The following is a 21,890-nucleotide window of genomic DNA, read 5'->3' as shown; positions in this document are numbered from 1 at the left end:
GGTTTGCGCCAGACATAGCGTTTTCCTTGATGGCAAAAAAACTACATTTTTGTCTCATCTGACCAGAGTACCTTCTTCAATGTGTTTAGGGAGTCTCCCACATGCCTTTTGGCAAACACAAAACATGTTTGCTTATTTTTTTCTGGACACTCTTCCGTAAAGCCCAGCTCTGTGGAGTGTACGGCTTAAAGTGGTACAGATACTCCAATCTCCGCCGTGGCGCTTTGCAGCTCCTTCAGGGTTATCTTTGGTCTCTTTGTTTCCTCTCTGATTAATGTCCTCCTTGCCTGGTCCGTGAGTTTTGGTGGGCGGCCCTCTCTTGGCAGGTTTGTTGTGGTGCCATATTCTTACAAAATTTTAATAATGGATTTAATGGTGCTCCGTGGGATGTTAAAAATTTTGGACATTTTTTTTATAACCCAACCCTGATCTGTACTTCTCCACAACTTTGTCCCTGACCTGTTTGGAGAGCTCCGTGGTCTTCATAGTGCTGCTTGCTTGGTGGTTCCCCTTACTTAGTGGTGTTGCAGACTCTGGGGTCTTTCAGAACAGGTGTATATATACTGAGATCATGTGACACTTAAATAAAGTCCACCTGTGTGCAATCTAACTAATTATGTGACTTCTGAAGGTAATTGGTTGCACCAGATCTTTCTGCCATCGTCTCATGTTTCAACATGATAATGCATGCACACAATTCCTGGAAGCTGAAAAAAGTCCCAGTTCTTTCATGGCCTGCATACTCACCAGACATGTCACCCACACCCATTGAGCACGTTTGGGATGCTCTGGATCACCATGTACAACAGCGTGTTCCAGTTCCCGCCAATATCCAGCAACTTTGCACAGCCATCGAAGAGGAGTAGGACAGCATTCCACAATCAACAGCCTGATCAACTCCATGCAAAGAAGTGTTGCGCTGCATGAGGCAAATGATGTTTACACCAGATACTGACTGGTTTTCTGATCCATGCCCCTAACTTTTTTAAAGGTATCCGTGCATATCTGATTTCCCAGTCATGTGAAATCCATAGATTAGGGCATAATTAATTTATTTTAATTGACAGATTCCCTTACATGAACTGTAACTCACTAATATCTTGACCATGTATTATCAGTTACCAGTTTTAAAACCATGTCTATTTTTATTTCCCAAACAATTCAACAATCACTTATTTGTCTTTTCATGATTTTAAGCATATTTTAAAACACATGCTTAACACCTTACAAACACTTCGTACAAAAAATGAAAGAACAAACTTTTAAGGTAGGCAGGCCCTGTTGTTACCGCATATACCAGCAATAATGCCTTGCATTACGTGTGGGAAGAAAACACCAATTTGCTCAACTTGACATTGGGTCAACTTAACCCATTGTCATTGGCTCAACTTACCCCATGGTCATTGCCCAAAGACAAACATTTCAACAATATGAGCCCACACAGCTACAAGGATGCACTTTCATGCTAGGTTTAGGACCTCATATTGAAGCTTATAGAGACCCCCACTGATGTATAACACATTCAATTCATTTGACTTGGAGAAAATCTGATTTTTGGATGTAACTTACCACTTTTTCCATGTGGTTTCTTCCTTCACAGACACCATGAAATTATGACCTCTTCCTAAATAATTGGTAAAATTATTAATTTTGTGTATGGTTTTCTAGAAACAAGATTGGCTCAACTTACCCCACTCTCCCCTATCGGTATTATCTTTGTGTGACTTTCCTGTCACAAGCAAAGGCAAAAAATCATTGAAGGGAAAGAAATGTTTCATTTTCTGATTCAACTATTATTATTACAAGTATTATTTATTATTATGAGTAATGCAGTTTATTATTATGATCCATTTCATATGAAGCCTTTATTTCATTGTATTAATTAAGAACAAATTCTTGTTAGTTAAACCAATAGCAACAGACCTGACTCCAACAGGGAACCTCCTCTCTCCATTTCCCAAACCCTCCTCCCTATCTCCAATCCCATCTCCAGGCGTGCGAAACAGAAAACAGCCTTTGGACTTTAAAAGGCTTGAGTAAAAAGCTAATGTTTTGATCAAATTCCAGACGTTTAAAAATAGTTGCTGGGAGAAGTGGAGCCGGAGCTCAGGCAAAGTGAGGGGTATGCCAGGCAGAGCCCATAACTCTAAAATACTGGAACAGCCAGAGCCAGAGTCTCACAAATGGCAAGGGCCCCATGTTGTACTGTGACCAATGGAGGGAAACGGACAAGCACCACGTCTGTGTTTTGTCTAACTGCTGATGGATGTCTTGCCTGATATGTTCTGTTTTTGAACAGATGTGCTGGACGTCAGAGAAATGAACCCGTAGATGTTTTGTGGACTTATTCATCAAGTATATTATGTATTTTTCCATAGGTGATTTGACTACGGGTGATAATGTACATAGAGATGGTGTGATGACGGCTCACTGCTTTGTATGTAGGAGTGTGCATGTGTTTATGTGAGCGTGTGCATGCACAGCGTTTCTGTGTCTGTGGGAAGCGGTCTCTACCCAGGAGGTTGTCATGAAGAGGTGATGCTTGAAGTCAGATGGATAGAATGGTAAATGAGTAGGCGGAACGCTTCTCCAAAGTACCTTCTACTCCCATCGCTGACATGTTGTCATGCATGAAAATAGAGTCTGACTCCACCCCTCCCCCCCACACACAGTAATATATTATATCACATTCACAGAATTCTCCCACACAGGTCTGTTAGCAGTGTTAAGTGAGGTGTTTCACCACCAAATTAAATCGTGCTTGCTTTAGCTAGAGACCTAGGTGCTTCTGAACCAAACACTGTTGTCATTTTATACTATGAGTAGCCAGCATTCATTCAAAATGAAGCACAGAGATCCACCTGTAAAGGACTAAGTCTACTGGGCAGGATGGACTGAAGGACTGACACTTAGCTACACCAAACAAGGCAACAACAAAAATATCCAACACTAACTACTTCCGGTCGTAAGCTTAGCCCCTTGGCCTACGATTACAGAATACACTTGCTCTACATTTGCATGACCAGGGCAAACTAGCTAACATTCTGCATCCTGCACAGGAGCCGGGACTTCCGCTGCTAACAGAGAGAATGTGGGAGAAGGAATAGGGGAGGAGAGGGAGAGGCTGTCTCAAGAGAGGAGGTGTGCAGGGTTGTTTTGCACAACTTGGCCCTGGCCACCATCACACAGCCATATATGGCAGTGTTTCTCCCCACTGGCACATCGCACCCAGTGCTGCTAGTGAGCAGAGCGGTCACATTTAGAGACAAATCGGACAGAAAATCTGCCTCCTCCAAGTCAGAGCACAGCTGGAGCTGAGCAGAAGTGCCATGGAAGACTGAATTTCCCGCACAACTGGAGACAGGAGAGAGAGAGAGAAGGAAAGAGGAAGAAGGGAAAGGGAGAGGGGACAGGGCAGAGAAAGGGAGAGGAGTCAAAAGAGAAATGAATGTGGAAACAAATACGAGCAGAGATTAAACCTGGTCCTCAGATCATGAGAAGTGGATTCATATTTTACACCACTTACAGGCAATTGCAGAAGTGTAACTTCATTTTAGCGATCTGCTGGGGTAAGAGCCTCCAAGTTCTGTGCTTTGCAATGGCTTCACTGTGATGTCGGCCCCTAGATAACACTCTACCATTAATCTTGAACAAAGTACACAAACTTCAACACATCAATTCAAACAATGTGTCTCCTATCCACAGAAACATCCTAATTATCAATCAATAAAGTCATCTTCTTGTTAGCACTAACCATAACATGGCGCTACAGCAAAGAGAAGGGAAAATGGCAGTCTGCTACTAAACATTTACCCAATCAATTACCCAAATCTATTCTCAATACCCAAACAAAGCCCATTGATGATAATACTTCCTTCAGATGGCACCACCTATGCCAGCCAATGCTAAACTCAGACCATACAAAAGTACAGACCCAGAAATCAATGGTGCCATTGCCATGAATGTGGTTCCACTCAAAGTAACCCACATATATAAATAATCAAAACAAGCCGGCAACTAATAGTAACGCAGCGGTAGTTGCACTGGCAGTATGTCAGTGAATACATACAAACAGTAGATGGACTTTCTAGGGCATCTGCATGTTTCCAACAGACATTTAAAGTGCCTCACTCACAGCACCAGAGAGAAGTTTGATAGACATTGCAATGCCGTTGGGGGTACGCCAAATAAAAATGTGATTCACATAAAAAATGTATACAGGTCGTGGCCAAAAGTTTTGAGAATGACACAAATATTAATTTTCACAAAGTTTGCTGCTTCAGTGTCTTTAGATATTTTGGTCAGATGTTACTATGGAATACTGAAGTATAATTACAAGCATTTCATAAGTGTCAAAGGCTTTTATTGACAATTACATGAAGTTGATGCAAAGAGTCTATATTTGCAGTCTTGACCCTTCTTTTTCAAGACCTCTGCAATCCGCCCTGGCATGCTATCAATTAACTTCTGGGCCACATCCTGACTGATGGCAGCCCATTCTTGCATAATCAATGCTTGGAGTTTGTCAGAATTTGTGGGTTTTTGTTTGTCCACCCACCTCTTGAGGATTGACCAAAAGTTCACAATGGGACTAAGGTCTGGGGAGTTTCCTGGCCATGGACCCAAAATACCGATGTTTTGTTCCCCGAGCCACTTAGTTATCACTTTTGCCTTATGGCAAGGTGCTCCATCATGCTGGAAAAGGCATTGTTCGTCACCAAACTGTTCCTGGATGGTTGGGAGAAGTTGCTCTCAGAGGATGTGTTGGTACCATTCTTTATTCATGGCTGTGTTCTTAGGCAAAATTGTGAGTGAGCCCACTCCCTTGGCTGAGAAGCAACCCCACACATGAATGGTCTCAGGATGCTTTACTGTTGGCATGACACAGGACTGTTGGTAGCGCTCACCTAGTCTTCTCCGGACAAGCTTTTTTCCCAGATGCCCCAAACAATCGGAAAGGGGATTCATCAGAGAAAATCACTTTACCCCAGTCCTCAGCAGTCCAATCCCTGTACCTTTTGAAGAATATCAGTCTGTCCCTGATGTTTTTCCTGGAGAGAAGTGGTTTCTTTGCTACCTTTCTTAAGACCAGGCCATCCTCCAAAAGTCTTCACCTCACTGTGCGTGCAGATGCACTCACACCTGCCTGCTGCCATTCCTGAGCAAGCTCTGTACTGGTGGTGCCCCGATCCCGCAACTGATTCAACTTTAGGAGACGGTCCTGACGCTTGCTGGACTTTCATGGGTGCCCTGAAGCCTACAGGAAACGTATGATCTCTGTAATTGCAAACAAAGGTTTCTGTACCAAATATTAAGTTCTGCTTTTCTGATGTATCAAATACTTATGTCATGCAATAAAATGCAAATTAATTACTTAAAAATCATACAATGTGATTTTCAGGATTTTTGTTTTAGATTCCGTCTCTCACAGTTGAAGTGTACCTACGATAAAAAGTAGGAAAACCTGCAAAATCGGCAGTGTATCAAATACTTGTTCTCCCCACTGTATAAATACATTTTTTGTTAAAAAAAATGTCTTCTTCACATTTTCAAACAGCCCATTTATATTTTCCAACGGGGCTATACATTCGGCTGAGGTTTTTATCCTTGCCTGAGTAGTGTCGTTTCACTGCCAAAAATAAAATTAAACCATCTAGTGTTCATATAACAACACAATGTCAAATACAGGTAGCCTAGTCAAATAATTAACATCCAATCACATTAACCGTTACTCTCTCGCGGGAATTCCCCTACGTATGTAGCCAAACGTAGCTGCTGCTCATGTTGGTATCTGTACTGATGGAGCAAAAGCCATGACAGGGAGACATAGTGGTGTGGTAACACGCGTGCAAGCAGTTGCTCCCGACGCCACTTGGGTACACTGCAGCTTCCACCGAGAGGCTCTTGCTGCCAACGGAATGCCTGACAGCTTGAAAGACGTTTTGGACACTACAGTGAAAGTGGTTAACTTTGTTAAAGCAAGGCCCCTGAACTCTCGTGTATTTTCTGCACTATGCAATGATTTGGGCAGCGACCATGTAACGCTTTTACAACATACAGGAGTGCGCTGATTATCAATAGGCAAAGTATTGACATGTTTTTTGTAATTGAGAGACGAGCTTAAAGTTCTCTTTACTGACCATCAATTTCACTTGTCTGACTGCTTGCATGATGACGAGTTTCTCACAAGACTGGCCTATCTGGGTGATTTATTTCTCTCGCCTGAATGATCTGAATCTAGGATTACAGGGACTCTCAGCAACTATATTCAATGTGTGGGACAAAATTGAGTCTATGATTAAGAAGTTGGAGCTCTTCTCTGACTGTATTAACAAGGACAATACACAGGTCTTTCCATCATTGTATGATTCTTTTGTGTGCAAATGAACTCAAGCTTACGGACAATGTCAAATATGATACAGCGAAGCACCTGAGTGAGTTGGGTGCACAATTACCAAGGTACTTTCCCGAAACGGATGACACAAACAAGTGGATTCGTTATCCCTTTCATGCCCTGCCTCCAGTCCACTTACTGATATCTGAACAAGAGAGCCTCATCGAAATTGCAACTAGCGGTTCTGTGAAAATTGAATTTAAATCAGAAGCCACTGCCGGATTTCTGGATTGGGCTGCGCTCAGAGTATCCTGCCTTGGCAAATTGTGCTGTTAAGACACTGATGCCCTTTGCAACCACGTACCTATGTGAGAGTGGATTCTCGGCCCTCACTAGCATGAAAGCTAAATACAAGCACAGACTGTGTGTGGAAAAAGATTTAACACAGACTCTCTCCAATACAACCCAACATTGCAGAGTTATGTGCATCCTTTCAAGCACACCCTTCTCATTAACCCGTGGTGAGTTATTCACAATTTGATGGACAAATAAGGTTTAAATGTAAGATGGTTAAAATAAAGAGCAAATTGATTGATTATTATTTGTGCCCTAGTCCTCTTAGAGCTCTTTGTCACTTCCCACGAGCCGGGTTGTGACAAAAACTCACTCTTATTCTTATGTTTAATAAATGTATTTTATAGTGTGTGTGTGGCAGGCTTACAATGATGGCAAAAAACAACATTTGAGAGTGCGCTGACCCTGGTGCTAGATGGGGTATGCAGCTGGATGTTGAATGTTTAAAGGGGTACGGGACTATAAAGAGTTTGTGAACCACTGGACTAGTGTAACCAATGCACTTTGACACATTTAATTGAGAGTTCAGCTTGATGTCAATCGTTTTTTAGTCTCTCTCTCCAGACTCTGAGTGCTCCGCATGCTTCACAGCGACAGTGAGAAGAGACTAATCGTTTATATAATTCCATCATTTGCAAGTTGTCACTCACAGTGGAAGCTTGAAATTGAAGCTGTGTCGAGTCTGGCTGTCACATTTGAGACGTGAGAATTGAAAAAAAATGTTCTGTCATACCAGGACAATTCCACGATAATGGAATTGCGCTGAGACTCAGATTTTTCACTTAAAAAGTATGCCAAACAAAAAACATTGATTTAAAAGTTTAAGAAACCATACAACTATATGCACATGGACATTTTCTTTTTTAAACGTACACTGAACATTTTATAAAAACATTTACTGGAAGAACTGTGCAGATGCAAATTTTGGCAACATAATTCAAAATCTCCCTCATTGTTTTGGGAAAAGGTGGACACAAACTATCTGCTCTGAATGAAGATTCAACTATGTCTGCAGAAAGAATGGGGTGTCAGGTATGACATGACAAATTGACTTTTAATACCCAATCTCTTTTGGGTATTAAACTACACTAAGTGAAGTGGATTTACACCCAGTAACGGAATTGCAAGAAAAACAAGACCAACGGAAAAACAAGACCACATTTTGTTGGACCAGACCAAATCTGAACCAATTATACACGTCTATGTTTCACAAGTTTGGACAAAGTACAGCACAGAACAGTAGAGTTCAGTACAGCAGAGTATAGTTCAGTACAGTACATTATAGTGTACTCAACTCGTGTACGCTGTCCAAACTTGTAGCCAATTCAATAGCCGAAATTACATTACTAATTTTTGGGAAATTCTGTTACTGATTTGATAACATAATTACGTTTTTTTTTATTAATCACTTAATAATTCAAACAAAATCGATATTAAAAACACTAATTGATAGGTCTACCTTCACTTGTTACTTCTGTGAACTTGTATTATCCTCCCTCCCCATGACAGAGAGATATTTGAAAATATCTTAAAAGGTATGTGGGTTTTTTGCTAAAGTAATTCTCAAGGAACAAGGCAATGTTTCTTTAAAAAACGAACAGAAGGCAGAATAATTTATCCGAAACTAAATATGTGTTGCTATTAGTTGGCAGGGGTCTTCACTTCAACATGATTGTGTTTTGATGTATTATTAATACCTTTCAAGACTTTCTGGATGTTTTCTAAGACCCCTTTCCCATCTGTTGGACCTGAAATCAAAGCCTTTGCTTAATCCTAATTTTTAGGATGGAAAATGCTTGAAAAGTGTATATATACTTTAATAAAATATATATTTTGACTCAGCTTTCATTTGACATTTTCCTACAAACTTCACATGTTGGTGCTCAGGGGTCCTTTTACATGGAAATGACCATCAGCTGTCTATTCTGGCTGCAATAATGATATCAATGGTTATCTAACAATTATGTATACAGTGGGCATCATACGTTTTCACCCCCCATGGATTTGTTCACATTTTGTTGCATTACAAATTAAATTTAAATAGATCTAATTGTGATTTTTTTTTGTCATTGAGCTACACAAAATACTCCATAATGTCAAAGTGAAAATAACATTTTACAAAGGTTTACAAATGAATACAAATTAAATAACTAAAATATAGTTGTTGCATAAGCCTAAATTAGTTCAGGAGTAAAATGTGGCTTAACAAATCGCAAAATAATGGACTCACTTTGAAATAGAGATTTGACATGACTTATTTAATGACTACCACTTCCGTTAGTCAAGTACTGAGTTTGAAGCACAAATTCAACTACAAAGACCAGGGAGCTTTTTCAAAAGCCTCAAAGAAAAGCAGTGATTAGTAGATGGGTAACAATAACAAGTCAGACATTGAATATATCTTTAAGCATGGTAAAGTTTAAATGATGTATTAAACCACCAAGACAACAAAGATACAGTGGTCCTTCTGAACTGAACTGCAGGAAAGGAAGGAAACTGCTGAGGGATGTCACTATGAGGCCAATGGTGATTTTAAAACAGCTACAGAGTTAATTGACTGTGATGGGAGAAAACTGAGGATGGATCAAGAACATTGCAGTTACTCCACAATAACGACCTAAATGACAGTGAAAAGAACAATATACAGTACCAGTCAAAAGTTACTATTTTCTACATTGCAGAGGAATAGTGAAGACATCAAAACGATTAAATAACACATATGGAATCATGTAGTAACCAAAAAAGTGTTAAACAAATCAAAATAGATTTTAGATTCTTCAAAGTAGCCACCCTTTGTCTTGAAGAGAGCTTTGCACACTCTTGACATTCTCTCAACCAGCTTCATTAGGAATGCTTTTCCAACAGTCTTGAAGGAGTTCCCACATATGCTGAGCACTTGTTGGCTGCTTTTCCTTCACTCTTTGGTCCAACTCATCCAAAACCATCTCAGTTGGGTTGAGGTTGGATGATTGTGGAGGCAAGGGCATCTGATGCAGCACTCCATCACCCTCCTTGGTCAAATATCCCTTACACAGCCTGGAGGTGTGTTTTGGGTCATTGTCCTGTTGAAAAACAAATGATAGTCCCACTAAGTACAAACCAGATGGGATGGTGAATGCTGTGGTAGCCATGCTGGTTAAGTGTGCCTTGAATTCTAAATAAATCACAGACAGTCACAAGCAAAGCACCCCCACACCATCACACCACCTCCTCCATGCTTTACGGTGGGAACCACACATGCGGAGATCATCCATTCATACACTCCTTGTCTCACTAAGATACAGCATTTGGAACCAAAATCTCACATTTGGACTCATCAGACCAAAGGACAGATTTCCACCGGTCTCATGTCCATTGCTCGTGTTTCTTGGCACAAGCAAGTCTCTTCTTATTCCTATATGTCCTATAGAAGTGGTTTCTCTGCAGCTGTCGTCAAGGCAAAGAGTGGCTACTTTGAAGAATCTCAAATATATTTTGATTTGTTTAACACTTTTTTTGGTTACTACATGATTCCATATGTGTTATTTCATAGTTGATGTCCTCACTGTTATACTATAATTTGGAAAATAGTCAAAATAAAGAAAAACCCTGGAATGAGTAGGTGTGTCCAAACTTTTGACTGGTACTGTAAATATATACACATACATACAGTACAAAACATGCATAATCTATGCAACAAGGCACTAAAGTTATACTGCAAGAAAACACAGCGAAGGATTACAACGCTTTGCCTTTAGGCCAAAAAGTATGTTTGGGGAAAATCCAACAACACAGCATTGAGTATTTGCCTCCTTATTTTCAAGCATGGTGGTGGCTGCATCATGGTATGGGTATGCTTGATGTCGGCAAAGACTGGGGAGTTTTTCAGGATAAAAAGAAACGTAATGGACCTAAGCACAGGCAAAATCCTAGAGGAAAACCTGCTTCAGTCTGCTTTACACCAGACACAGGGAGAGGAATTCACCTTTCAGCAGGACATTAACCTACAACACAAGGCCAAATCTACACTGGAGTTGCTTACCAAGAAGACAGTGAATGATCCTGAGTGGCCAAGTTATAGTTTTGACTGAAGTCTGCTTGAAAATCTATGGGAAGAGTTTAAAATAGCTTTCTAGCCATGACCCCCAGCAACTTGACAGCACTTGAAGAATAAGGTACAAATATTGTGCTATACAGGTGTGTTAAGAGACTTACCCAAAAATAATCACTAGTGTAATTGCTTACAAAGGTGTTTCGAAATATGTATTCATTCAGGGGGGTGCATACTTTTGTATTCAAAGGTATATTAGTGTTTCATTTTTTATATAAAAAACACATTGACAGAGTATTGTGTAGATCTTGACAAAAAAAGAGGCACTTAAATCCATTGCAATCCCACTTTGTAACACAAAATGTGAAGAAATCCAAGGTGGGTTTGTGATACCCACTGTAGGTGCATATAGAAACAAACAAATGAAACAATCGTATATATGTTCCTTTGACAACAATGAAACTCTAATATCAGAATAGAAATTAGTTACTGGTGTGAATCTCTTTGAAACTCAAATAAAACATTAATTTTGAGCCAGTGAGAGAGGAGAGGTGCAGTTAGATAAAGAGAATAGTGAAAGGGGAAAGTGCAGCAATTCAGAGGGACTTTGAGACCCATATATAGCTCCAACTATTTACTCAATGAGGTCATTTCCTTGAGGACAGTGAAAAGGCTGCAATCAAGTGTGCCTAGTTAGGCCTATCTCAAGAAATGCCCTCTCTTTCATGCTGCTAGCCCTTTGGCGTTCAAGTTTCATCTTTTAATATCACGTGGTTATCAGTACAGTGGTTGATGCTGGTGACTGAAAACAGTTACCCAGTCAGCACTGATGCTCTGCCAAATAAAGGGGATCAGTGGGGCTGGGGCCTGGAGAAAAATACTGCCATCAGTGATGTTTTACTTCAAGCCTCCATGATACAGTATAACGTGTCTAAGCTGATACAGAGCACTCCTGAAATTAAAAGGGTGTGCCCTGGGATTATATTAGATAGCAGTATAGGAGAAGGAGCAACAGAATACAGGAATGTTACATTACTACAAAGTTTTGCAGGTGAAAATGACTATCAACGTAGTTGACATTGCAAAATATGCCAACTGGGCAGGATTTTTCACACTAGCCAGCAATGTACTCAGCTCATGAAATATCTCAAGTACAATTTTTATTGAAATAGTAAAAACATATAGCTAATCAAAGTTCAACATTTCATTTGAACACTATAAAACACTAAATGCATTCCATCCAATAAAGAAAAAATAACATTAATGGGTCAATTTGAAAGTGCCAGAGGGAGAAGAAAAGAAACAGCCAACACTGCAGATCAGATCCTGTTGACTGGCCTGAGTTACCCGCCCCTGAACCTGTACTGAACACACCTCACTCTCTCAGCTGCCTGTTAAAGGCAGGCCATCTGATCCAGTTCACATTCTGAGATGGCAGAATGAATGCCATCTCATTCCTGAAGCTTTCCAGGAGACCTTAGTCAGTCTGCTGCAGTACCAGACAGGTCAGCAATAGTCGTCCTCCTCTACGTAGCCCAAACTAGTCTACACACACTCCTCTGATATGAGTTCCCTCCTATCCTTCTTTTTATTGGATAAATTGAACACTCCATTTAGGTGAATCACAATTCACTAGTACCCATTCAAATGCATTCCATTTAAATGCTTTGAAACACTGCATTCTTCATTATATTACACACATTAAACACATTCAAGTCAACAGTACTTCAGTCATTCATAAGATTCACACTGCTCAGTTGTGTAGTGAAACCTTGGCGGGGTAACTGACAGATCCCAAGCTGCATTCCACTGAGTGTGGGCCTAATTTCAAGTGGTAGTCAGTCCTACACTGCATCAGATCACATCAGGGTGATAAGAAACCCCCTTTGAAGAGCAGCTTGACATTCCTGAAACACTCCAGGGACATGTTTTAGGCCTACTCTCTATTTTAGACTATTATCTCATATGTACATTGTGCAAAACAAGAAGCGTACAGGAAGAAAAACGTTTACAGGAAGTAAGGACATAAAAAAAGGCCCAGGCATTGTTCTGCTGAGGCAACAAGTGCCTTATCCAGGATAATTATATATAAGCAGCTGTTATAGGTGTTAATGGATGTCAATGACTAAGTATGTGTGTGTTCATAATTTATCATTAGGCAATGTTTTTAAAGTGAACAATGGATGGTATATCAGGAAAGTTCTGAATGTGAGAGCATGTAGAAACAGGTCTGACTACATTATTGCAATGCCTGATGCTTGCCTCTGTGCCTTCTTCATAGCAGACAATAACAGAAAGCGAGAGTAGGCCAAAAATGGCTTGGGAGGATACAGCCTGTTCAGTCCTACGCACTCCTCCCACTCAACTTCAGTCTAGAACAGTCATCAAGCGTTGATATCTATCTCCTACTCATTCCCAGGAAATAAACACTTTTCAGCTGAGGATTCAGTCACTGCATATAAATTAGACACATTATGCACTTTTAACAGATGGATTCTTAATTCAACTGGTACTGAAGAAGTTGAACTCTGGTTCAGAAACTGCTTGACATTTTTTAATAGTGTCTGAGGGAGCTTCACCAGGAAACACTTCAAATCCTGAATGTGTAAATCATGAGTGTTTATGATGTTGGTGTGGCCATTTCAGGCTGGACCAACTATTAGGCTATCACAATAGGTTTCTGCAGAATGTTTTCAGGCCTATAAACAGATGACAGTCCTCTCGACATTCCACAGCAGTGAGTAGGCCTGTATGGGTAAACACTCCTAAAACGTTCGCTTATTATTATTATTAACCCACTCCTCTCATTATTATTAACCCACTCCTCTCTTTGGCAGTTACTACAACGCATCAGTTTGTAGACAAGCGCGCGTGTGACATGCCGTTGGTACCCGTCTGGTGCCAAACATGACAATGTGGCGCATATCCCATACAAGTCAGTGGGCCAATCCCTTGCCAGGCGGGAGATCGTTCAGGGACTTGACCGGAAGAAACGTTTCCATAGAAGTAGGCTAACCTACAGGGCTATGCACATTTTCCAATAATCTTCAAACAGATGTAATGCAGTTAGCCTACAGCTATAGCTGTGTTGTCTGCTGCATCAGATGCCCTCATATCACTAGAAAAACATATGGCTCAACTATTTTCGATCCTTATACCCTTACATAGGCCTATGTTGCCTGGATCCCGATGTTGAATTGCATGGAATTCTAAGTCAGGAAGAAATGAGCATTTCAATCAGGAACTATTAACATATTGGCTACACATTGTCACAGGATAGGCTACACATGATGCTGTTATAGGTGACAACTTAATGCTAAATAATAACGATGTGTTTATAATTTTTGTTACTCTAAAATATAGTGTAACAGGCCTATTCTTTCTGAAGTAAATGTTGACCTGAATCATGAAAGGCTTGGTGGTGAGGAAGTTAGCTAAACCTTGCCCAACACCGCGCAGCCAGCGAATGATAGGATTTGGCTACAATGTCGACATCGGCAACATCAAAATAGATACATATTGGTTAAATGGCGTAAGAAGTATACTGCTACAATGCATCATGTTGGTTGCTTCAAAGTGCGCGAAGGGAAAACAGAATAGGCCCTATTAATAATTAATAAAATATTAGCAGACTTACGAGTAAACTTTCCAAGTTTATCGCAGATCTTGGATCTTTGATCATGGCCTCCAGCTTTTTCAACCGGTTTTCCATCCTTCTCTCTGCACCAAGTGACATTTTTGCGATTGATAAATGCCCGTTTCTTTTACATATAAGACGAGCCTTATGAGAACTGTTTGGGTTTACATGGGGAAAAGTCTTTTTGTTCTTGGGCAATGGCCGTGGGCCTAGCAGCCTCCTTCTATAATCGCCTCGGAATTGCAGAATCCACAATGTAGAAAAAAATAATAATCCACCATAAACGGAGAAGCGCAGCTCCGCAAACTTGCCAATTAGTCCGGAGATTTAGTTGAACGCAAATCAAGATAGACATTTATAGTACCATATTCCATATGACTGTTCTCTGTGATCCACACCGCGATTAAGTTAGAATTTTAAGAAGATTCAGCAACAGGGCGTTTTCTTGCCCCCCTCCCTTCTCTTTTTGGGCGCTCCGATGTGCTTTGCTTAAATTAAAAAAAATGTGTTTCCAAAACAGTCGAAAGTGTTTAAAATCCAACATTTGAAACACTCAAATTACATGGATTTTGTAATTGCATCACTGTCATAAGCAAATTGACAGAGTATGGCGTTCTCCAAAATAGCTTGAGCGATGAACAGTTTAAAAACGTTATACAATCAGCTATTCTCCTATGCACTACAGAACTATTTCGGTATGTATCCCTGCATGACGAAAAACTAAGGGTTGTCGGAATGTCTAACTGCAGTTAGCCACCGTGGATTCCTCGTACATACTCCACTTCCAGAGCTAGATCTCTCCTCCCTCCTCTGACATCAACATGCAGACACAGCCGCCTCATTTACCCATAAGCCTTCTCTGTCTCCTCAAATCAAGCTGCTGTTCAATGTGGGAAGCTGCATCATGATGAATAATAGAGCTATGTGATGACTACTCTCCTAAAGTTTTACAAATACATTCTTCACACTCAGTAATGATTTACCTGATTGACACATTCTTTCCACTTATGCCCCACCATCTCTTGATATTGTTATAATAGTAAAGTTTTTATGGCTGTGTGCAATGATCATGAAGTGTGCAACAAATATGCTACTTCCAGATGATATCATAGCTGCAAGTTAATAGATGTCTGAATATTAGTTGTTGGATTTAAATGTAACATCTGGCCTCCCAGCAGCGCCATATGACTTCTGACACCAGTGTAGCGATTTGGGGGGCTAGCCAACTGGGACTTGAACAGGCGTCCCTCAAATGACCCTGCGACTATCAATCGAACACATTGCAACAAGACATTTAAACCTCTTGACGGCTTGCAAGGTGTTGTACTAAGGTAGCTACAATTCTATGTTTAATTGGTCAGCATCACACTATTGCAGTAGACATACTGTAGGCCTACACATACTACAATTTACTGTTGCTTATGTCCGTCCATTGATGTCGATGACATTGCTCCCAGTAATTATAATCTATGTGTGGTGTTGTTTTGGTACATTGTGTTTATGCCAATGCATGTAGCTGTTCAGGCGGATGTGAAACCCCCACGGTTTGCTAAATTCAGCAATGGGAAGAGGGACCCCTGCTGGTGGGCTATTAAGGTGGGTAGCGCACAGTGAGGAAAGCGCCATAGGATGGCGCCATAGCCACAGGCTCCTACTGTACATACCTGCAGTAGAGTATCAATATGGCACTGTGGTTGCACCAGTCTTCATGCTGTGTAGGCTGGTGCAGACTTTTTGCTGATTGCCACCCCAAGTGTTCTGTGATGCACGGTGGATGCTATGACACAATGTGTCCAATACATATTTTTGTGCTTCTGCTCCACGGTGAGAGAAGGAATTCATGTGTGTGTGTGTGTGTGTGTGTGTGTGTGTGTGTGTGTGTGTGTGTCTGCGGTTAAACAGATATTGACAAAGATGAAACAAGTTGGTGTGTGCCTCTATTTATTAGTCTCCATAAGCAATTCACTGAATAAAGCAAATACTGTTACAGCACAAAATTATTATTTTCAAAGCAATCTTGGCAACAAGTTATAGTAACAACTTCATAATAAAAAGACAACAGTTATATCCATTTCTTGCAGTTTTCTTCACTTTAATTAAATAATACTATAAAATGTACACAAAGGTTGATAATTCACCACTAGATAAAACATAGAAGGGGAAGGAGGATGTTTGTTGGTGGTGTAGGAAGAAGGGTCCTTTAGCAAAATGTGAGGGTTGGGTTTATACAAGTCACAGAAAGCTGATCATCTATACATCAACACTAGCAACATAACAAAGTTGTTTTTTGTCCATTTTATTTTGTACAAAGTGGGGAGTCTTACAAGCGAGCATCATCGTCTGCACTGTAGAGTACACAAGTGAGAGTTAAGGCAGATTTTCTGTTCACGTTTGAAAAGTGACATGAGAAATGTCATGTTTTTGTTTCGTTTAGTATTTCTACTCTCTATCAAGATTTTGAATAGGAAGCTGTCATTGCATATCTTAGGCTGTTGACCTAGCCTATTTAATTCCATTAAATGGGTGCTGGATTTTCGCTTTTATTCTTTCATCTCTCCCCAATGAAATAGACAGATTAAGTTATTTCCACTTCATTCCTTTAAGTAGCATTTGCAAGACTGACGATGCTGGCACTGGAGGGGTGAATTGGCCTTTCGGTCACAATGATGAAGGCGATATTAAGGTGTGTGTGTGTGTGGTATTGTCGGATATGTTAGGGTGAGGAGGACTATGCGTCAGCGCCACTATGCGTCAAAGGTCTGTGGAAGTGCTTAAAAAATCATAGTTGTGAGTATTTTCAGTTCAACTGTGTTCGCAGCAAAGAATATCTACCCTGACACCTAGTGGCAATTCTTAGCTTCACACAGTTATTTATATTTTACTGAGATGCCTCCAGTCCAACAGACAATGGCAGCAGTGGTCGGCTGAAATCAGTTGAACACACACATGCACACACAGACCCAGACACACATTTCTGCTGTCAGACAGAAGCCCGACCTGTTTCATTGTCTCAGTTTCAACTGTCTCCCACATCTGTCAAGAACCGCAGACACTACAAGTTTCCAGTTTCAAGGCTATATTTGTCGAAGTATCTCTGGTTCGCATTACATATGGTGATGAGGTCAAGTGAAAGTGAATGAAAGAATGGAAATTATTCCTCATTATCTCTGTTTCTTATTTGATCTCTAATTTTGGTTGAAATCATTGAGGATTAGTCAGTGCAAAAGTTATTTGTTTTCAAATTAACTGCTACTCTTTGAGTGTGCAGTAGGATGACTGCAAAAGGCTAGGTTGCCGAGTCTGGAAATGTATTTTTTAAAGATATATACAGTACCAGTCAAAGGTTTGGACACACCTACTCATTCAAGGTTTTTTAAAACATTCTATTACTATTTTCTACATTGTAGAATATAATAGTGAAGACATCAAAACTATGAAATAACACATATGGAATCATGTAGTAACCAAAAAAGTGTTAAACAAATCAAAACAATGCCTTGATGACAGCTTTGCACACTCTTGGCATTCTCTCAACCAGGTTCATGAGGAATGCTTTTCCAACAGTCTTGAAGGAGTTCCCACATATGCTGAGCACTTGTTGGCTGCTTTTCCTTCACTCTGTGGTCCAATTCATCCCAAACCATCTCAATTGGGTTGAGGTCAGGTAATTGTGGAGGCCAGGTTATCTGATGCAGCACTCCATCGCTCTCCTTGGTCAAATAGCCCTTACACAGCCTGGAGGTGTGTTAGGTCATTGTCATGTTGAAAAACAAATGATAGTCCCACTAAGCCAAAACCAAATGGGATGGCAAATCGCTGCAGAATGCTGTGGTAGCCATGCTGGTTAAGTGTGCCTTGAATTCTAAATAAATCACAGACAGTGTCACAAGCAAAGCACACCCACACTATCACACCTCCTCCTCCATGCTTCATGGTGGGAACCACACATGCGGAGATCATCCGTTGACCTACTCTGCATCTCACAAAGATATGGCGGTTGGAACCAAAAATCTCACATTTGGACTCATCAGACCTAAGGACAGATTTACACCGGTCTCATGTCCATTGCTCGTGTTTCTTGGCCCAAGCAAGTCACTTCTTATTATTGGTCTCCTTTAGTAGTGGTTTCTTTGCAGAAATTCAACCATGAAGGTCTGATTCACACAGTCTCCTCTGAACAGTTGATGTTGAGATCTGTCTGTTACTTGAACTCTGTGAAGCATTTATTTGGGCTGAAATCTGACATGCAGTTAGCTCTAATGAACTTATCCTCTGCAGTAGAGGTAACTCTGGGTCTTCCTTTCCTGTGGTGGACCTCATGAGAGTCAGTTTCATCATAGCGCTTGATGGTTTTTGCGACTGCACTTGAAGAAACTTTCAAAGTTCTTGAAATTTTCCAGATTGACTGACCTTCTGTAATGGACTGTCATTTCTCTTTGCTTACTTGAGCTGTTCTTGCCATGATATGGACTTGGTCTTTTAACAAATAGGGCTTTCTTCTGTATACCACCCCTACATTGTCACAACACAACTGATTGGCTCAAATGCATTAAGAATGAAAGAAATTCCACAAATTAACAAGAAATACCTGTTCATTGAAATGCATTCCAGGTGACTACCTACATTTTTGATCCTTTATTTAACTAAGCAAGTCAGTTAAGAACAAATTCTTATTTACAATGACAGCCTAGGAACTGTGGGTTAACTGCCTTGTTCAGGGGCAGAATGACAGATTTTTACTTTGTCAGCTCGGGGAGTTGATCTATAAACCTTTTGTTTACTTGCCCAACGTCTAACCACTAGGCTACCTGCCGCTAATGAAGCTGGTAGAGATAATTCCAAGAGTGTGCAAAGCTGTCATCGAGGCGAAGGGCGGCTACTTTTGAAGAATCTCAAATATAAAATATATTTTGATTTGTTTAACACTTTTTGTGTTTTTGGTTACCAAATGATTCCATATGTGTTACTTCATAGTTTTGATATCTTCACTATTATTCTACAATGTAGAAAATAGTAAAAATAAAGAAAAACCCTTGAATGAGTAGGTGTGTCCAAACTTTTGACTGGTACAGTATATATATTTATTTTTAAGACTGGAAATTCAAGAAAATAATTACTGTGACACAGAATCGTAGTCTTGGCACGGGACAGGCGAAGCCTAAATGCCTGACTATCATGCGGCAGATTGTGTTGCAGTGCTTACTTTGAGTCAACAGTCTCTAATCTGAACATTGGTCTCTGGTTCCACCTGCTTGGCATACACAGACACTGGCAAACACTACTGTCATCGGGGAGGAAGTCAAGATAGAGCAGTTGGAACAATACATGGAAGGAGAGAGAATGAATCTCTAAACATCATTTTAGTTAGTGCATGTGCGTGTGTGAGAGAGTACATCATGGAGAGTGGTGAGTCATTGCTGTGCGTGTGCGCGTGTCTGCAAATGCATGCATGTGTGTGTATGTTTATGTGTGTAACTCTCCCATTTTTGTAATAAAACATGCAACCCATAGCTCTGGCTGGTGTGTGGAATTACACCTCCCATCTGCGTTCAGAGGAAGAGAAAGAGGGTTCAGACCCAAAGGGAAATGGGAGAGATGGAAAAAGAAGTTGGCAAGAAGCTGGAGATTTTGGCTGGACAGATGGAGCATGAAAATCGAAAGAGCAAATTTTATGTTGACAGAAGTCTATAGGGAGAAATCTTTGTACCAAAAGACATACTTTTATCTGAACCTGACAAGCAACATGATGCTTTCAAATTTTTCTGTGCAACTGACAAACTTAGAGCCTTTTTGACACCCTCGTGTGGTACACTACCCACCAATTTGGCAACATGTACTGTAAGTGCAACTCATTTTGGGTAATAATACATAAGGTTCGTCATTATGTCCCTCAATAGACTCTCAGTCCTTTCAGATCACCGAGCACCAACTAGTGTGTGTGGGGGGTCTGTTTGTGTCTACCGGCAATATAAACTAGAATGAAGCAAAATATACACTGCCAAAATGTTATAATGCAGACAGATTAACACTTGCAAATGACAACATTTTGAACAGGGTGAAGGACAGGGAAGTGAGATGATTCCCCATATCATAATGTAAATATGACAAAATCTTTGACTCATTAAAGAATTGACTAATTTGTTTCAGTAGTTTGACTTTACAAATAGTTCTACAGTACGTTTGGACCAGTGTTTCCAGAGAATTATCTATGACTGACAAGCAAATTTGATTTAAGAGAGCCAGCTTCCCTTGTCAATGATAAATCCTAGTGCAACATTACGACCCTGAGCACTAGTGACGAAACAATGCTAATGGCTGTGGTCTCAACTCTCGATTCACGCAATCCCTTTGTGGTGTGATAAGCAGCAGTCATATTTTTGCTTCCATGATGAAAGTCACATCATTACCATAACCTTACTGTACACATCAGAGATGTGGCTGTAGATATATCATTATCATCAATATCATTGCGGTGTTAAAAATGTAAATACAGCCGTGATGATTACAATTAGAATTACACATCTGATTTTGTCTGACCAGGGGCTTGCAGAGAAGCAAAATAGCCTCCACGTTGGCAGAGATTGCACATTGTCCACAGTTACCCACCATCGTTTGCTGGTGAGGTCTCTACCCTGTTGTCCACAAATCAGTGAATGAGGATAAACTTGAAAAATCTTGTCTTTTATGACCATGAAACCCACTGAAGATGAGCAGTTCAATAGTGCCAAGGTCTCCTTTTATTGTGGAGATATCCCCACTGCTCCACAAGAGAAAGGTTCTGTGACGCAAAGGGGCCCCTGGTATCTCCAGGAATAGAGTGTGCTACAGTCAGAACACAAGGATTTAACCGCTCCTCTTTTTTCTTGTTATTATTCCTCAACCTGTGAGGCTCAGAAAATGTCTCCCTCTGATTGTTACCTTCCATTATGAGATGTCTCTTTTTGGTTTCCAGTTCAAAACAAATGTCCTGTCACCCTCAATGGTGGGATGGGGGTTGGAGGTTAGCATTTTGTGCTGGTTGTGATCATGGAAAGGTGGGTGGGGATGACTATAGCCTGAATTTCTTGCCACATAAAAATGCTACACCTTTCACTTTGGAACAGATTGGCTAAAAATGCTACCTTAGGCCTCTTCCAGCGAACACAAAACTGCTGGTAAATCTATTGGCTTAGCATTGTGGCTTATCAGTCTGACAGCAGAGATCTGACAGAGCATTTGCTTTGGAAGGAAGGGAGAGAGGGGCAGTGTGGGCTAAAGGAATGTGTCTCAAGAGAAAATAACATGTCTGGTCTGGGTTAAAGGTGAATGCCTCCAAGTCCCACTTCCACTGGTCCAGGGGTTATTGTGGTCGGCCTGTGCCGAGTTGTTAAGATTAGGGTGACAAGGCTAGAATTTTGAGTGCTAGTTGGCTGGGAGAGACGTTCATGGAGTGGAGGAGCGACGGGCGGATAGTGGAAGGCTAGTGTTGTCAAGAGCTTCAACAGCATACCTCATTCTGTAGGGGAGTTACTGCCATCTGTCTGAGCTGAAATATG

General features: G+C 40.6%; 2 protein-coding genes across 10 annotated transcripts in view; both read right to left on the bottom strand.

Moving 5' to 3' along the window:
- Positions 1-15,185, bottom strand: part of LOC139553425 (rho-associated protein kinase 2-like) — a 44,450-nt gene extending 29,265 nt beyond the window's left edge. For all 3 annotated transcript variants that reach the window (XM_071365726.1, XM_071365728.1, XM_071365727.1), the window contains exon 1: positions 14,356-15,185. In XM_071365726.1, the coding sequence (XP_071221827.1) occupies positions 14,356-14,454 (99 nt within the window). In that variant the 5' untranslated portion in view covers positions 14,455-15,185. The remainder of the gene's footprint in view (positions 1-14,355) is intronic.
- Positions 15,186-16,279: 1,094 nt separating this feature from the next.
- Positions 16,280-21,890, bottom strand: part of LOC139553430 (sine oculis-binding protein homolog A-like) — a 38,260-nt gene continuing 32,649 nt past the window's right edge. For all 7 annotated transcript variants that reach the window (XM_071365732.1, XM_071365738.1, XM_071365733.1 and 4 more), the window contains one exon: positions 16,280-21,880. Coding sequence is in view for 1 of the 7 variants with exons in the window: in XM_071365738.1 (XP_071221839.1) it covers positions 21,846-21,880 (35 nt within the window). In the remaining 6 variants the exon portion in view is untranslated. The remainder of the gene's footprint in view (positions 21,881-21,890) is intronic.

The sequence above is a fragment of the Salvelinus alpinus genome, chromosome 25 (assembly GCF_045679555.1).
Source record: "Salvelinus alpinus chromosome 25, SLU_Salpinus.1, whole genome shotgun sequence".
NCBI lineage: Eukaryota > Metazoa > Chordata > Actinopteri > Salmoniformes > Salmonidae > Salvelinus > Salvelinus alpinus.
Note: the sequence above shows the minus strand (reverse complement) of the source record. Positions and strands in the feature narration are given on the sequence as shown.